Below are 18,643 nucleotides of genomic sequence, written 5' to 3' on the forward strand. Positions count from 1 at the left end.
AGCATCAGCACACCGAACAGACAAGATGATGTTTAAGGGTAGAAATGAGATACCAGAGTGCGTCCAGAATGAAAATAAAGCAAAAAGTATTTTTACTAAAATTCACCCGTTATTCCTTTTTTTCAATGTATTTTATTTCAAACATGTATCAAAACAGATTACAGCAAATAAATATCCCAGGAAACATACTTCCCAACAATCAACTACACAATCTGTACAGATTTTTCTCCTTTTTCATCACTCCCCTGCGACGAACAGCTCCTCAAACACGGTCACAAACATCCTTCACCTTTTCTCAAACTCTCCTGCTGAGCCCCTTAACTCATGCTTTATCTTCTCTAACCGCAGGAAGTCGTACAGATCACCCAACCAAGCCGCTACCCCGGTGGCAATGCCGGCTGACACTCCACCAAAATTAGCCGCCATGCATTCAGAGAGGCGAAGGCCACAAAATCGGCCCTGCTCCTCTCAATGAGCTCCGGCTTCTCTGAAAACTCAAATATCACCACCAAAGGGTACGGGTCCACCTCCTCCACTACCTTGGCTTTGACCGCAAACACTCCCGTCCAGAATCTTCCCAATTTTTTGCAACCCCAAAACATGTGCGTGTGATTTGCTGGCCCCCACCCACACCTCTCACACTCATCTGCTACCCGCTGAAAGAACCCACTCGTTCTCGCCCGAGTCATATGCACCCTGTGCACCACCTTAGACTGTATCAGGCTCATACTTGCATGAGAGGAGGTCCCGTTTACCGTACGCAGTGCCTCACTCCATATGCCCCAATTGATCTCCTCTCCCAACTCTGCTTCCTATTTATTCACCTTTTATTCTTGCATAAAAATTTATATTGAAATAGAACATAGAACAGTACAGCACAGAACAGGCCCTTCGGCCCTCAATGTTGTGCCGAGCCATGATCACCCTACTCAAACCCACGTATCCACCCTATACCCGTAACCCAACAACCCCCCCCCCCCCTTAACCTTACTTTTATTAGGACACTATGGGCAATTTAGCATGGCCAATCCACCTAACCCGCACATCTTTGGACTGGGAGGAAACCGGAGCACCCGGAGGAAACCCACGCACACAGGGGGAGGACGTGCAGACTCCACACAGACAGTGACCCAGCCGGGAATCGAACCTTGGACCCTTGTACTGTGAAGCATTTATGCTAACCACCATGCTACCCTGCTGCCCCGAATGACATACTGTATAATTATAAAATTGTAACATATGACCCGTTGTAGGTTATTGTACTTGTGGCAAAGCATCGGTGAAAGATAAGTTATATTTCTTGTTTTTTAGATGGTGAAGTCAATGTTTTAGATGATATCTTGACGGAAGCCCCAGACCAAGATGATGAGCTTTATAATCCTGAAAGTGAACAAGACATTAGTGAGAAGAAAGGTGAGTGTGGCATATTCATGCTTTTTGGTTTATAGACTATTTTTTTAATGGTTTCACAGGAGCCTTTTGAGTCTGGTTGGGCAAATCGTAGTTGCTTTGCAAGCATGAAATGAAAAAAAAAATGAAAATCGCTTATTGTCATGAGTAGGCTTCAATGAAATTACTGTGAAAAGCCCCTAATCGCCACATTCAGGCGCCTGTTTGGGGAGGCTGTTACGGGAATCGAACCGTGCTGCTGGCCTGCCTTGGTCTGCTTTCAAAGCCAGCGATTTAGCCCTCTGCTAAACAGCCCCTATGAAAATGCAGCCTTTAATAGTCGTTTTTTTTCTCTTTGGATTTGTCTTCAAATTGAATATATAAGTCATCTGAAAAATAAATTAGGTGGCTAATCTGGAGATTCCCAGGTGGATCACCGGTTTAAGAGTTAATTTTTCTCATATCTTACTTTGGATTGCTTAGCATATATGTTGTCCCATTGCATCAATTTTGACTTGTGTTTTTATGCTGGAGGGCAAGTACAGCCTAGTCATAATTTGTTTATCTGATCAGGCTTTGTATTTTATCAACAGAATTCTGCTTTTGAGCTTTAATAGGTACATTAAAATATCATTTGTACTGTTTTAACTTGGTACTGACGGCAACGGAAGACAAATTCAGCAGTCATTACGTTTTTGACAGGATATCCTTACTACATATAACAATGTGAAAGCACCATATTATTTAATCATACTTGCTATTTTTGTTTATAGATAATACTAGCGAGCCTTCCTTACAATTGAACCATTCTATTTTTGCTTGTGCAATACCTTTAAACTGTTTGCTTTTCTCACTCATGATTTTGATGTATTTTTTGAGACATAAAGTGTGTTAACTTTCTTTATTGAACAGCATCAAAAAGAAAAAATGAAAAGGAGAGAGCTGACAGTGGTGATGGGAAAAGGCAGAAATCTTCAAGTCATTCAATGCGGCAAGTTAGCAAAAGATCTTCCTGCCCGTCTGCAGGAGACAGCATAAAGGCTTCTGTCTCAAAAAGCAGACATGTGTCAACCCTTAAGAAGGATGAATATCAGCGATACGAGAGAAGCAAGACTGCAAGTACTGACAGAAAGAACCATACCCAAGGTGGGAATTCTCGTGAGTCACAGAAAGATCGAACAGACAGAGTGGGGAGTAGAAGAAGAGAGTCCGACAGAAAAATTAAATCGACAACCCCAGACGAGTCGGAAACTTACAGCATGGTAAGGCAAAACTGCAAAAGTTAATCTTTGTATTTGCTGTGAAGAAGACTATCAATGCACCCTGCTCTTATAACTTCATTGGCATTTTCCTGCTGTTGGAAGACACTGGTTCTGGTGTATGGCAGCTAATAAGAGCAGGGTGGCGTCATAGGGTAAATTACAGGCAGGTCCTTCTCTAAACACAGCCCATTGAAACCAATTATCCTGAATGGATACATTGCAATGGGACATTGTTTTTGTTGTCTTAACACATCTGCAGAATAGTGCTCCTTGGAGGATACTTATAATTAGCAAAGTATGTTTGTGAGCATGGAAGGCTTGGAGATCATTCCAGTTGCAGATGGAGAAATAGACAGAACAGAGGGACAAAGCAGAACAGCAGACAGGGTCAAAGCTCCAGGTGGGAAGAGACTAGTGGACCTGGCACACATTTGGTAAACAATAAGCAAATTGCGAGATGATTTTCGTGGTGAGTTGAAGCTACTGCATTCTATATTATGAATCTTGAAAGAAGGTAAAAATTGATAGTGTGCATTTCAGACTGGAAAGGTTGGAGGAAATGTGAATTATTTTCTAAAATGATTCTGCTAAGAAATCTCCTAAATAGGGCGGCATGGTGGCACAGTGGTTAGCACTGCCTCATGGCGCCGAGGTCCCAGGTTCGATCCCGGCCCTGGGTCACTGTGTGTGCGCAGTTTTCACATTCTCCCCGTGTCTCCGTATATCTCACCCGCACAACACACAAGATGTGCAGGGTAGGTGGATTGGCCATGCTAAATTGCCCTTTAATTGGAAAAAAAATTGGATACTCTGAATTTATAGAGAAAAAATAAATTCCTAAATTACATTCATGTACATTCATATTTAAGTCTGTGAGTTGTTCAACTGAATTAGTCATTGAGGAAGAATTGGCAATTCATTGTGGTTACTTGCACATTTGTGCCTTATGGCTAGCAAACCAGTCTTTTATTTTCATTATTTTTGAGGTTGCTGCAAAATTAATTACATGGTATGGTTACAGTTCAAGTTTTTATCTGAAGGATTTATATGTTCTGAAATGTGTGGTGGTGCACAGTGGAAACAGTGCAGTGGCAAAAATGTTACTTAAAAGGCTTGTGAACAATGCCTGATGTGAAAATCAGCCAGTAACTTGTAGCAAGAAAGCTGGATAGCCTATAAATTGTGAAACATCATGATACTGAATGACCTGTGGCACTGTCATTTTGGTTGATAAAAATAGCATCTTGTCCTTAACCTCCCTGTGAACTTTGCATTTGCGCATAACTTACCACAACATTATGTCTAGTTATTAATACTCGGGTGTCCTTTTAATGACTTAATGACTGGCTCAGAAATTAACAATTAAGTATGGCGACCAATACTTCCAGTTGGTAAATAATTGGCAGTTAAAAAAAATCTCTCAATCTTTCCCTTTATCTCTCATTTGACATTGCATTCACCCCATCTATCCTCCTTGACATATTTTTTGATCCTTAAATCTCATTAATTAAGGAGATATGCTGTTGTTGGTCCTGTTGTGTTCATCGACTTTCATATTGTCCTCATCGGTTTGTACCTCAATTTGCAGGACAAATATAAATTTGAGCTGGAGAGTGCAGCGGATTCCGACCCAGTATGCTTTTTAAATTCTATTTCCCCATGGTGTTGGGTGTGGTGACTCAGTATTTTCTTTTTTAGCAATACATGGTTGTAACTTGTGGTAGGGGAAGTGATCTGTTCAGGAAGTGCATGCTGTGCATGGGGTAACTCGTATATGTATTTTTTAATTGTGCATTTAAATGATTGTTCTTGTTGATCTTTATTCTCAAACTCAGGCTCAGTTTAGTTCCCCTGAATCTTTAGTATTAGCTGATAGTAATTGTAATGAAATTCATACATTATGTAAAAATTATTTTCTTAATGTGTACCATTGCCATTATGTTTAGTAATTGTATATTTGTATATCTGCCCCCTTTACAAAAAACATTTTACAAGATCTTGTTTCTGAAGTTTTTTGTCTTGACTTAATGAAGCAGATAAAAGAATGCCAAATTTCAAATGATCACAACAATTAAGTAAAGGAGAAAAGAGGTGCTGATTGGTGGGGAAGTCAGTTCTGGCTGGGGATTGTCATAAAGAAAACTATGGGAAACTAAAGGTTCCCCATGCTTCCAGGTAATACAAACACAATTAAATATTCCATTTGCAGAAAACGGGACCCTTCCTATGAATATATGTAATTCCTCGCAAGCATAAATAGCCACCGACTTGGATCTAGGATTGAGTGTAGTTATTAGCGCACTCAGGATTGTTCAGCAAATGCTATTCAATCACATCGTATCCAACAGTCAATGTTTTATTTTGGGTTTTCCAAGATCAGGCTGTTTAAGTATGGTCTTTGCTCTGCCTATTCCGAGCAGTCAGAGGAACATGTTGCTTGGTTGAACTAGACAATTGTTGGGTTGAATGGGCTGCATATCTGGCATTGCACTGGCAATGAAATTCATACACAACTTTACTTAGTTGTGTGATAGGCAGGATGTCTTTTTGGATTGATGGCAGTATCCCCTTGGGATTCTCTCCAGGTTCAATGCTCATTAACATTTTCGTTGGTTTCCACAGGGAGCACGTTTTTGATGGCATTTTTCTGATATATTTGTAATCTTTGGCTTTGCTACTGAGTGTAAGGATGCCTGGCACACCTTAGTGAGATCCATTCAGATCCACTTCTGCAATGGCGTGGTCTAACCCACTCACTTTCCTGTGTGTGTTAGTTGAGAAATCAGTGATTGGTTTCTCCACTTTTGTCTACCGCATGCCTGATATCACCAATTGGCATCTGCGTTGGGATTCGCATAACTCCCCTTGCTATAAAATTGGCCGAGCCATTTGCCCACTTTGTAAGCTCAATGTAGAAATAGTACATTGAAGCTATCCTGCAGGATAATGTCTTTCCTGATCAGATCATCGTGTACCTATTGCCTACCACCACAATTGAGCAATGTCGTTCATAAATTTCAGTACCAGTGCAATGCCAGGTACCAGCACATCGAAAGGATTAGCTGATCGAATCAAAGTGTTTCTTCAGGTTTTAATAGGTAGAGTACTGACAGTACCCTACCAGCCAGTGCTAGAAAAACCCCAAACCAAATGTCTATTTTACATGTGATTAAACGATTGAGCAGCACTTGCTGAACAATCCTTAGTGTGCATTTATAAAATAACAATTCCATTTAAGGGGCAATTTAGTGTGGCCAATTCACCAACCCTGCACATCTTTGGGTTGTGGGGATGAGACCCATGCAACACAGGAGAATATGCAATCTCCACACGGACAGTGACCCAGAGCCGGGCTTGAACCTGGGTCGTCAGTGGAGTGACTATGCTGTGTTAATAGCTACATGAACAACCAATTAAAGATAACCAGCCCAACTAGCAACATGGCTCGTTTATGATATCTGGAAGTGGCATGCATTCTTATGTAGGAACCCGTTCTCTGCAAACAAAATGAATATGTTCAAGTCTTGAGCCTCTTTGCATTACCTGAAGAATGGGGACCCTGTAGTTTCCTATTGCTTTCTCCATGGCAAAGTTTCGGCCAATCAGATTTGATGTGCCAAATAATCACCCCGTTTGTCCTGGGGCATAAATTCTTCATTTCAAATTTTGCATTCATCTGTCTCTCTTCAACAATATGCTACTTCTCTACCACCAAATGACTGTTTTTAATTAACCTTGCTATTCTTTTGTCACGTTTGGGGTAAAGTAACTTGTATTACTGATCATTTAATTTATATTTAACATTATTGGTTTGGAATCTGTAAATGCAAAGATGATCAGTTAAACATTTAAATTCAATAAAGTGAGACCCTTGGGGATGTTAATATGCTGGAGATAATTCACTTTCCCCTCAATGCTGGCCTGTTAATGGCCTCTCCAGTTAGCCAGTTATACAGCAATTACTGTTTAGTTATAACTTTAAACTGTCATTTTACTGTGTACATAGCCTATCTTTGCTAGGATTGCTTACTTTGAAAATACTATTTTGCCAATTTTCTATTTTTAATGCAGAAGACTTTACGGAATATCGAGAATGTGAAAGTGCATAGATCAAGCCATTCCTCTAAAGAAGAGGTTCAATCTGATTATCAGTCTGAAGCAGAGGTTGAAACTGATGGAAATGCTTCATCTGAAGACCAAGAGAATCAAGATGAAGCTGTAGACACCATAATACCTGATGAGGATGACGCTGAGGGAGAGAAGGAGGGAGATGAGGAGGTGGTGGAAGAGGAAGAGGAGGAGGAGGCGGCGGAGGAGGAGGAGGAAGAAGAAGTAGAAGAAGAATATGAACAGGATATGTCTGAACAAGATGATTTCAGAGAAAGAGATCCTAGAGAAAGTAAGGAAGAAGGCCATGAGCAGGACTATGATACACGTAGTGAAGCCAGTGACTCTGACTCTGAGTCTGTCTCATTTACTGATGGGGAATCTGCCACCAGATCTGGTTCTGATGCATCAGGTACATTCCAAGGCTGAAAATTGCAGTTTGCCATTTAATGTAAAATCCATTTATTTTGAGTATTTTTGTTACTGTAAGGGTGACGTTTCAGGTTTGTTTGAAAGGTTAGGAAATCTCAGTCCAGCAAGCCAGAAAGTTTTCTTTAGAAACCAATACAGTGCAGGCATTGAACCTGTCTGAAATGTACAGTGAATTATTCTAATCAGTTTATAAAATTGGTAGTTTGTGTTTCTTGACCTGTTTTTGTAGATGCTCAAATTCCTGATAGGTGTGGTATGGAAAGGCGAGCTGAGATTGTATTTAAAAATTTGTTTGCAGCAGCTACAAAAATAGGTGTAGTACAGCGGTCTGTGTACATCTATCACCTACTTGTGTCCTAATCTGTGTAATTCATTTAGCTAAAATCTCCAAATGTGAATCATTTGTAAATTTGAAAAAAAAATCTTTGTTTGTGGCTTTTAGTTGTGGGCTTAATGAGAATTAGAGTATTATCTGGTAATATATGTAGAAATATCGCCCCATTTTTGTTTGTGGGAGAGTGGGAATATATGTCAACCTAATGTATAATGATTGAGGGGGTTGAAAATTATTTTCTTTAGCTTTGCAGGTCAGGGCTCTATGTTGCTACCATTGTGATGGTCATGGCTGCTCATGAGGTTAGCCATTTGAATGGTGGATAATGTGGCTAGTGAGACTGGACTGATGTGCAAGTTTTTATACAGATGAAGCAACTTAATTGTAACCATTGGGGCAGCCTCACAGATTATGATAAAACAGGAAATTATATAATGTTCGGGTGTGTAACAATCTCTTTGCGTAAGCCTTACCACGCTGGGTTCTCTGGCATGTTCATTAGCTTTCAGTAGGCAGCAATTAAAATGAACTTTCTGAGCACATTGTGCTGAAACCATTGAAGAAATGCATCATACAACATTCGCCATCTTAGTTTTGCATTTCTTTCTTTCCCGGTTCTTATTCTTTTCCCTAGTCAATTAAGATGTCCGCTGTGCTTTTCAGGATTCTCGAACCTCTGGTTCAGGTATTGCTCTACTTCTGTGACTAGCTTTGAATCATCAATTTCTTCACTGTTCAAGATTCCCCATCTTCAATCAGTGACAATTCACTGCTTTTTATTTCTGTTGGTCAAATGCAAAGTAAGACTCCCGTTACTCTGTCCCAACAATGTGCTTCAATCAGAGCCTCAGTAGAGCACTTGCTGAATTACTTATCCACTTTCGTTTCCTACATTTGCCATGCTGTGGCTCTCTGATTAGTGTCAAATTAGTTTTTTATTGTTGTTATTTGCCTCCTTGGAACTGGTTTAAGTCTATTCAAGCTATCGTTTATAGATCAGGAGACTTCTAAAACATCATTCTGATTTGAGCCCAATGTAGAGGTAAAAGGACCAGTTTTATGCTTCCCAGATCTTCGGTTTTTAAGTTTGACTTGGAGGTGTAATACGATTTTCCCCATTTGATAAATGCTAACTGTCCTAAATGGATCTAAAATATTTGAGGCGAGTAAGCAAATCTTTCCGTGTACGTACATGGAGCTGTACCTTCATCCCTTTTCTACATCAGTGTATGGTTTCTCAGCTGCATCACTGTTAATATGGTGTTGGTACTCCACCTGTGCGAGCAGTATAATGATAGCAACAGCTTTTGTTTTGTTAATTGAACAGTTCAATTTGAAACACAAAATTTCATGTCAAAGCAAAGATTTGTAAATTGGCTAATCTTAGCTCGAGTTTTATAACTTTTTCAAATTGGTTCTTTAGTTATCTGGATTCAACTATAATTTTCAAATCCTGAAAGCTGCTACTGTGCTGAGTATGTGCCGAGCAGCAGATACTGGACATTGCAACAATATGGCTCCGTTTCCATAATTTTACTGATTTGTAATTTTCAACAGGCCTAGACCAAATTTAGTGGAATTTTCAACCCCCATCATCATACTGCAGTCTCTGATTCTTAGACTATCATTAAATAGAATTGTTACAAATTAACTTTTCTTCAGACGATGAGACAGATAAAAAGGAGAAGAAAAAGCGGTCTAGAGACATTTCTCCAATTGTGTTTGATAGGAGTGAAAGCTCAGCATCCGATTCATATGCAGGTATGTTTTGTGTTTCATTTGGAACTTGTTGTGCGTGGAGCTTAAACAGCAAGGGCCTAATGGGTTTTATGTACTATAATGCAGGATCAGAGAAGAAACATGAGAAGCTGTCATCATCTGTGCGTGCAGTTCGTAAAGGTATGGAAACAACTAGCTTAGAGGTTAGCATAAGACAGCACACCCTCAATGTGTTGTTGAGCAGCTTGAAAAGCAGCTGTTAGGTCATGTGTCATGCTTGACATCTATGGACCTGATGTACTCGACTCTAAAATATTGTAAGCCGTTATAATTTATTGAGGTTGCAGTGCTCCGTAATTTATAAATTTCAACTGTAACCTGGGGAGATAAAATTTAATAGTGAAATAAGGACATTACTAATTCTCAATGCAAGTCTAAAAGTTAATTTTTTTAGTTTAATATTTTAATTGACTAAAATGGGTGGTTGTTACATGTGCGGATGGCTTTTCTGGCAATTTTAGTTCTATTTTATATCACCTACATTTTTTTGTTCCTTATGCTGGGGAGTATCTATCATTCAGAATGAGCTGCTTGTGCTAAGACATAATATTCTAACTATGCCATTGATAGTCCAACTGCACTCTTGTTTCTCCCCAGCCCATCGCAGAATCTTATCTTTCTCCACAAATTTGTGGAGTCTCACGATTATCGCCCGCGATGGCACCCCAGCTCGAGGCTTCTGCCTCAGGGACCTATGCGCTCGGTCTACTTCAGGCACCTTATCGAGCACCCCTTCTGCCACCAGCCCTGCCAGCATCTTCCAAGACATACCTTGTGGCACTCACACCTTCCGCTCCTCCACCTTTGCCCTCAATGTTTTACACAGGTCCCCTAGGAGCCCCACCTCCGCCTCTAGAGCCACCACATGATCGCTGTGGTCCAAGATCACCCCTTGATCTCCCGAATCTGCAACCTCTGCATCTCTACACGTTCCAAAGAACTCTTATGGGGTGCCACAGCTCCTTCGATGGCCGTAGAGCGATCCTCGTGCATTTCCTTCTTCTGCCGGCAGAATTTGTCTTTAATAAATGCCATCAGCTCCTCCATCTGGGGCCTTCCAGCTTGCATCAACCCTTCCCCGCCTGCATGCTTACAGTGGCTGCTGCAGCAAAGGCTCCTTCCAACTTTTCAGCCAACTCTTTCACTGTTTTCTGCCGGGTCTGATAGCCAGCAGACGTACCACTCCTGGGGGAAACTACTCCTCCAACATTCACCTACGCCTTTTCATCAAAATTCCACCCAGTATCGGGTAAAAAGAGCTCTTTTCTGTGCCTTTAAGCAGGAGCTGCCCTGTGTGTGACCACTCATTCCATGGTCACAATCGGAAATCGCCAACTGCATTCTTGTGACAGCTTTCGAGTACGGGTATTGCACAGATGATCTTTGAGGTTGTTGCTTCCTGAATTTACTTATATGGATGCTGTCTCCACTCTGCTCTCTCGTGAGGAAACTTAGCTCCTTCAGACTGATTATAAAACTGCCTCTTGATTTGGTTGTGTGAAAGTTGTGTGTCATAAACCTGTAGTACCAACAGCATTGCTTATCTAACAGCTAATTAATTTGACATTTGAAGTGCAGGATTGAGAAATTGTGTAGCATTGCAACCGTATAAATTATGGGCTAAAAGTTTTTGGAGTAAATTCTCTTTACTCTGAAGTTTAGAATAATGTTAATTTGTATTAGACCCTTTCATGTTTAAAATCCTCTTGTTTCTCCTGCCAATGCTAGACTCTTGTAATCAAAAATGTTTTTTTGGGAAATCAATAATGCTATTTGCACCAATTCATGGAAGAGGCTGGGGGAGCAGAATTAAAATATACTGGAATTGGCTTTGACACTCTTTTGGCTTTATTGATTATTAAATTACTTTAATTAGGATGGATAGCTTTGTGAAATTGGCAAAATATCCAGTTAATGTCTCCTTCTGTTGATGATAGTTTCCTGAATTGGTCATCTTGCATCCGCAACTTTTGATTTCGCAGCATTTCCAAGTTCGTGTCTCCAAATTACAATGTCATGATAATTCAGTACCAGAGTGTTTCCTGTTGAACTGAGAGCTGGTTGAAGAGCTTGTTTTTGGTACCTTTCATTGATATGCCATTTGTTTGTTTTTGTGGAAATGTAAACCTTTTTAAGGTGAATTGATTGCAGAATTGCAAATGTCTTGCTTCCAACTTTTATATTGGATGGCACTAAAACTTCACAAATTAGCTTGAATTTTTCACAAATGTGGCTCACAGATAGCATTTTACACATTCCTTTGTTCCAATAAATGGAGGGCTTTATTGTTTACCATTCCTGCACATTGAATGAACTTAAGTTCTTTGTGCAATCTGAGCAGTGAAATTGCATGTTTTCTGGCACGCCCCTTTTATGGTTTTAGCTTCATAGTAAGTTTAAAGGTCCAGCTTGAAGGTTAGTGAATGGGTGAGTGAATGAATGTGTAGGGTGGGTGATGTAAGTGGGTGAGGTGGCAGGTGGGGCTGTCAGTGTGTGTGTTTGGGGTGCCAGTTCTTCAGTTAGCCAGGAGTTGGGAGTAGGGTTTTCTGTAACATTTTTTGGATGACTATTCGGGTAAGTAAATCAAAACTGTCCAAAGACTACTCAGGACTTAAGCAGGATCACGATACATATCTCCGGACATACATCCAGTCACCAGCGATCCAAAGATCGGATGATTTGGGCCATAACAAAGGAGGATAGAACTTTACTTCTCATCAGTGGAAATCAGTTGGTACAGCAAAATATTTTTCAGGTGACATTTGAATAATTGTTGGAAGCATCAGGACTATGTGGAGCCTAACAAGAAGAAACAGGAATGATTTCGGAAAATGGTTAATCTATACATGATCTTTTTTGTAATTATTTTGTTATAGTTTGTGACCTTCCATCCATTTTATAGCTTGAGTAAGTTGTCATTAAGTTGATATTTATCTTTACATGAAACCATTGTATATGTCAGTAGATATAAAAAGTTACAATAATCTAATTAGTGTCACAAGTTGGCTTACATTAACACTGGAATGAAAAACCCCTAGTTGCCACATTCTGAGCCTGTTCAGGTACATAGAGGGAGAATTCAGAATGTCCAATTCACCTAACAAGCATGTCATTTGAGACTTGTGGGATGAAACCGGAGCATCCGGAGGAAACCCACGCTGACACGGGGAGAATGGGCAGGCTCTGCAAGACAGTGATCCAAGTGTGAATTGAACCCAGGACCCTGGCGCTGTGAAGCAACAGTGCTAACCAATGTGCTACCATGCCTGCCCTTATACTCTGGAGGAGACACGGTGGTGCAATTGTTAGTACTGCTACCTCACAGTGCTGTGGACCCGGGCTTGATACCTGCCCTGGGTCATTGTCTGTGTGGAGTTTGCCATTCTCCCAGTGTCTGCGTGGGTCTCACCCTCTCAACCCAAAAATGTGCAGGATAAGTGGATTGGCCACGCTAAATTGCCCCTTAATTGGAAAAAACAAATTGGGTACTCTTTAAAATAAAAGTTGTATTTTTAAGTTGTGCTGAGGAATTGATGCATGTATTCTGAGATTGAACGAGCTGCATGTGAATGAATTGACAAATTGTGTATTGGATACTATTGGTATGAAACCATACAGCAGGTTTTAACGCTATCAAAATCAATGAGCTATTTCTGCTAACAAGCTTGTTACCGCAAATGAATTACTCACCTTTGTGCAGTTTGGCTTTAATTTCATACCCATTTTAAAAGTTCACATTGCAATCTGATTGATCGCTCAGTTAAAGTTGCCATTTTTGCTGCATTTCCAAGGATGAATGCTTAAACATAGCCTTTAGTTGCCTTGCCTTTTGACAGTACCAACTGCAACCAGCAGCAAATAAGTAGGTGTTGCCCATCAGAAATATAGCAAGGATGGCACCTTAAACTGAAGAACAAATCATGCTTTAAAAAAGTTTTCAAATGCTGTTTTTATCTGTGGAATATTTCCAGCGGTGTATTTCCTTTATATGTTAAATAATCAAATCTAATTATTAAATGTTTTGTTAATTAAGTAGAAAGTAGTGTATTATTAAACAATAATTATTGCTAACTGAACTATATAAGCCAATTCATTTTCGTACTTTGAGTGAGAAGACCAGCTCTCTTTCCTGTCAAAAAATTAGCACTCTGGCCATATGTATGTAGTGCAGGGAAACAATCTCTAAGCTATATCCGTATTCCTGTACCTTTACCTTCTGATGCAACGGTGTAAAGTTTCACTTTTACAATCGATCATCCATTATGTGAATTGGTCAGGTTTAGAATCGTCTCAGTGAAACTCACAACCCAAATGTGTGTTATTTGTTCTGTTCTGCTGATGTTTACTCTTGAAAGAGCAGTTCTGCACAGTCCCACCCATGCTTTTAGTCCACAATTTATGTGGTTTGGAATTTTTCAACTCTGCTGTCTTGAATTCCTTAGAGTCTGTTTGATTTTCTTCAACTTTGAAGTTTTACAGCTCATATAAAGATCACATTCAAATTATTGCTCAAATTGCAATCAGACTATGTGCCGATCTGTTGCATTGGACTTCTGCTTTTTCTTTTGAAATCGCCATGACTTTCCTTTCACTGAAATTGCATTTTATGGGTGGATGTTTTTTACATCTGGGACAACGTTGACATTTCTGAAAAAATTATAAAGTGTCATTTTTGTTGTTGAACAGTTTTCAGTAGTGCTATTTGCTGTTACGTGAAGTAATTTTATGTTTACATTTTTACAGATCAGACTAGTAAACTGAAGTACATTCTTCGAGATGCACGATTTTTCCTCATAAAAAGCAACAACCATGAGAATGTATCCCTGGCAAAGGCTAAGGTATTGTCTTGTGTATCCAGATTCACCTGAAATGATCCCAATTATATTTGCACAGTACCTTCTGCAGCTTAGTTTTTTAATGTTGGGTGTGTTTGCCACTAATTTGTGATTGCTATCAATCCCACTGGTATGTACGAGTTCTTGGATTTTAAGTTTGTGTTGTGCCAAGTATACAAGTATACTTACTTGTAGTTTTAAAATACCCAGTTCATAGGCAAGAATGGTTAGAAAGGATGTTTTCTATAGTGTTCTGCTTATACACTGACTTGTGATGGTTGTCATTGGTATTAAATTTGAGCAATCAATTTGTATAATTTAGATGTTGAACGTAGTTCACCATGTGGGCTTCAGGGCAAACCGAGCACCTCAGCAGACAAAGCTGATGCTGCCACCTGACCAAAAGCTAGACAGCAATTATCGAATAATTTGTTCTGTGGTGGTAACACAGTATTGCCATTAATTAATTTGACCTGAAAGACACGGCCAAAAAAGGTGATCTATTTACAAGATTGAGACATGCCCTTTTTGTTTTTTTTACCAGATCCAGTTCTAAATGTGTCAGATTGTCCCCGTAAGCAGTGACAACAGGCACAGTTCTGAGTCGGGCATAAAGCACAGTCTGGCTTTATGCCATAACTAACCAGATAAATGGCATCTGAACAATTGAGACATGCCTAGTAGATATGATTAATTTAGTGCAGAAACTATACACATGAGATAACATCTGTGTTCCAGCCACAGTCTCTCATAATCATTGTAAGATATATTTGCATCATGGGAATGCTGGTAGGTTTTCACTCCCCAAGATTAGAATTCTGTAGTGTTTCTCCTCTGTACACTCAGTACTCCCCCAGCTGCTCTGTGGATCCTTCAACAAGGCTAATCGGAGCTCTTGCGGCATGGCATAATTGTAGTGCTGTCCCATGTCATGTGACAAAACCTAAAAAAAAAATTAAAGTCCATCATCTCTTTGAGTGACTGACGAGCCTGTACACCGTGGGCCGTCACTGGCCTCCTTCTGGGTCCCTCAGCCTGATGGGCGGCAGGTTTCCAGGTTTGCGGTATCCCCCTACACATGGGGTGTTGCCTCCAGCCTGTGATGGCCCGAAGCTGTCTCTGGCATCTGCCCGCCTCGGCTGCCACAAACTACGTGAGTGCAGCCTCCACGGGATCCATACCAGCAGACACCTGTAAGGAATTGGAAAAGGAGACGGACCCACAATCTGTTGGGGTTTCCACCCTGGGACCCCGCAAATCTTGCTCTTAACATTCTCCCGCAGCCACTTCAAGAGCGTCCGACCTCTGCCGGGACCATTAGGGAGACCGTGCTTAGCTGTCCTCCACTTATCCCTACACTTCACCTTTGGTCACAAGAAGATCCACAGCGCTGAAGCCCTATTCTTTATTGTTTGGTTGTTGGCAGTTGCCTCTCTGGTGCTGATGCTCCTAGAGTTCAGGCACATTGTTCCGGCATCACAGTTTGCTGCACGCCCAGTCTATTAATCATTCTCTGAGACATGGCACATGTGCCCCCAAGGAGGCACTTGAGAATTGAGTGTGAAGTTCTCTCACAACCAGCAGGGCTAATTCCTCATTTGACATAGCCTGCTGGTTACAGTTACAGGGAATTAAATTGAATTTTAGGACAGAAGCAGCAGCAGCGGGGCTCTCCTGGAAGTGTCTGACAAGACTACCGGTGGTGGCCATGGAGTGAGTGGTTGCACGTAAGGTAGCTCCTGCCTGAGGACTGGTTTTGTGGCCCTTTTTGGGATTTGTGCAGGTGGAAAAGTGGTGCAGTAGAACTACGATTCCTCCTCCGGCGAAAGATGCTGAACTATGTTAACTAACCTGGATATCAAATGAATATGTTGAATAAGGGGTACGCTTCGGACTCCGAGAACATGCATGGCGCAGGAAGGAAAACATGGCAGAGGGACCTGTGGCTCAGTGGTCGACGGACAAGCAGGTGGGAGTTCCTATCGGCAGAATATAAAAAGCAAAGGCATGTGGTCACTGAAGATATGGCAAAATTCATATCTGGAAAGGTTGGAAGAGCACTGGGACAGCCACAATGAGTTGACCCAGAAGGTGGAGATGGTCACTGGCCATGAGAATCGAATTGCTTCCTTAGAGGCAGAGATGTTGATGATGTCGGAGAGGCATAATATGATGAGAGCCAAAATTGATGACTCCAGACGACAGGACTGCCCGAGGGCATAGAAGGAGCCAGGACCTCGGGAGTATGTGGCAAAGATGTTCGAGCGGTTGGTGGGTGAGGGGGGTCTTCAAACACCCTCCTGAAGTGAACTGGGCCTAATGGTCGCTGAGGAGAACGCCTCTAGAGCTGGGGAGCCACCATGGGTAATCATAGTACGGCTCCATAGATACCTGGACAAAGAAAAGAGCCTGAGGTTGGCAAAGACAATGCAGGACTGCAGCTAGGAAGGCCATACTTTCCAAATATACCAGGACTTGGGACCGGAACTGACAAAAGGAGAGAGGCCGAATTTAATGCCACGGCTGCTTTTTAGGAGCAAGGTGAGGTTTGGAATGATGTACCCGGCTCACCTTTGGGTCAGTAATGGGAATAGAGAACATTACTTTAATACAGAGGAGAGAAATGACTTTATTAACGATCGTGGTCTGGGGAACATTGAATAATCTGGGTGTGTTTGCCTACATGGCCTAGTTTTTGTTGTATGCGGAGTGTTGTTCAGTTTTTTTCTGTTACGTGTCTGTATAATTTTGAAATATGTGCCATCCTGCATGTGGGGGGTATGAGTGTTGGATATTTTCAAACAATTGTTTGGAATAGTGGGTGCGGGCGGTGGAGGAGTGGGTGTGAGGATGGACTGGTTTGGGGTACTCGACTCAATGTGAGTTTGGGTAGGGAGGGGGGCTTTTTGTAAATATAACTTGCGCGTTTTCTCAGGTGGGAATCACCCTGCTGCAGACATGCTGGTTAATGGAAGTCAAGTGGGGGAGAAAGCCGGAGTTGGTTATTTGGGGGAGGGGGGAGGTGGTTATTTTCAACTGGGTTGGGATGGCATAATTGTAGCTATATCATGTTCCAAGTGGGTTGGGATAGCGAGCCTTGGATAGTGCTGCTGTCTTTGTCTGGGATGAGGGAGGGCAGGGGGATAGTGGAGGGGTGGGTTGCTGACTGTGAAAGTTACTTTGTGCCACTATTGAGTGGAGTGAGGCGGCGGCAGCTATCTTCAGAGACCTGGAGTTTGGGCCATTATGATCCTATGGCTGATTTTGGGGTGGGGGGGTTTGAAGACAGATGTGGTCTTTTTCAGAGGGTGAGGGATCAAACAAGGTTAAGGAAAGGGTGCGTAGGACAAGTGTTTAATTTGGGACTCAGTACGAAGACGAGTGGAGCTGTGGTGCTTATTAATAAGAGGAATTTTAACTTTGTGCCTGACCCTCGGCTGGATAGGTTGTGCCCCAAATTCCTGAACATATCGGGGTGGTGAAGGAGTTTCTTGAGTTCATGAGGAGTGGAGTGGGGAGGAAGGAGTTCCGTGGAGGTATGGACATTCGAGAGAGCAGCTCTTCTTTTACTCCTGCATTGAATTTTATTATGGGTGGGAGGATCGGAATTCTCAGCGATTGTTATATCGGACCATGTGCCGCACTATGCGGATGTGTATGTGTGGAGAAGGGGACACCCAGCGACTGCCGTGGAGGTTGGATATGGCACTGTTGGCGGACCGGGGGGTGGGGGCATGTGAGAGGATAGTTACAGCAGTCAAAAAGTTCGTGGAGTTCAATAGGAACTGTTCTCGACCTTCATGTCCGGGGGGAGGAAGAGGGGGGGGTTTAAACGTGGTAATCGGGAGGGAGCTGATCTTGATTAAGGTGCACAGGGAGAAAACTGGAAGGATGGAGAGGGAGAGGCCATTCTGGCTGTCGACTGGCAGTATTCAGCTACCCCAAAGGATGAGTTAAAGGAGAGGAAGAAGCTCCAGATGGAGTGGTTTCTGCAGAGAATGCAGTTGGCCAGTTGCGTCGGGTACAAGAGGCATTTTACAGACATGGGGAGAATGCCAGTAGGTTATTGGCGCACCAGCTGAGGCGGTAGGTGGCTTCGAGGGAGTTAGTGCAAATAAAAGACCTGGCGGCGGCATGGTGTCTGACCCAGGTAAGGTAAATACGGTGTTCGTGACCTTTTACCAGGGGTTACATATAGAACATACAATGCAGAATGAGGCCATTCTGCCCATCGAGTCTGCACCGACCCACTTAAGCCCTCGCTTCCACCCTATCCCCGTTACTCAATAACCCCATCTAATCTTTTTGGACACGAAGGGCAATTTAGCATGGCCAATCCACCTAACCTGCATGTCTTTGGACTGTGGGAGGAAACCGGAGCACCCGGAGGAAACCCACGCAGACACGGGGAGAACGTGCAGAGCACGGGCAGTGACCCAGCGGGGAATTGATCCTGGGACCGTGGCGCTGTGAAGCCACAGTGCTAGCTACTTGTGCTGCCTAGC

The 18,643-nt window shown here is 42.0% G+C and overlaps 1 protein-coding gene across 6 annotated transcripts in view; it reads left to right on the forward strand.

Moving 5' to 3' along the window:
- ythdc1 (YTH domain containing 1) overlaps positions 1-18,643 on the forward strand; it is an 81,936-nt gene that overhangs the window by 17,994 nt on the left and 45,299 nt on the right. For 2 of the 6 annotated variants that reach the window (XM_038804432.1, XM_038804433.1), the window contains exons 2-7: positions 1,312-1,413; positions 2,302-2,651; positions 6,723-7,170; positions 9,187-9,285; positions 9,370-9,423; positions 14,047-14,141. In XM_038804432.1, coding sequence (XP_038660360.1) covers positions 1,312-1,413; positions 2,302-2,651; positions 6,723-7,170; positions 9,187-9,285; positions 9,370-9,423; positions 14,047-14,141 — 1,148 coding nt within the window. The remainder of the gene's footprint in view (positions 1-1,311; positions 1,414-2,301; positions 2,652-6,722; positions 7,171-9,186; positions 9,286-9,369; positions 9,424-14,046; positions 14,142-18,643) is intronic. The other 4 variants (XM_038804434.1, XM_038804436.1, XM_038804438.1 and 1 more) reach the window with 3 other exon arrangements.

The sequence above is a fragment of the Scyliorhinus canicula genome, chromosome 8 (genome assembly GCF_902713615.1).
Source record: "Scyliorhinus canicula chromosome 8, sScyCan1.1, whole genome shotgun sequence".
Lineage (NCBI taxonomy): Eukaryota > Metazoa > Chordata > Chondrichthyes > Carcharhiniformes > Scyliorhinidae > Scyliorhinus > Scyliorhinus canicula.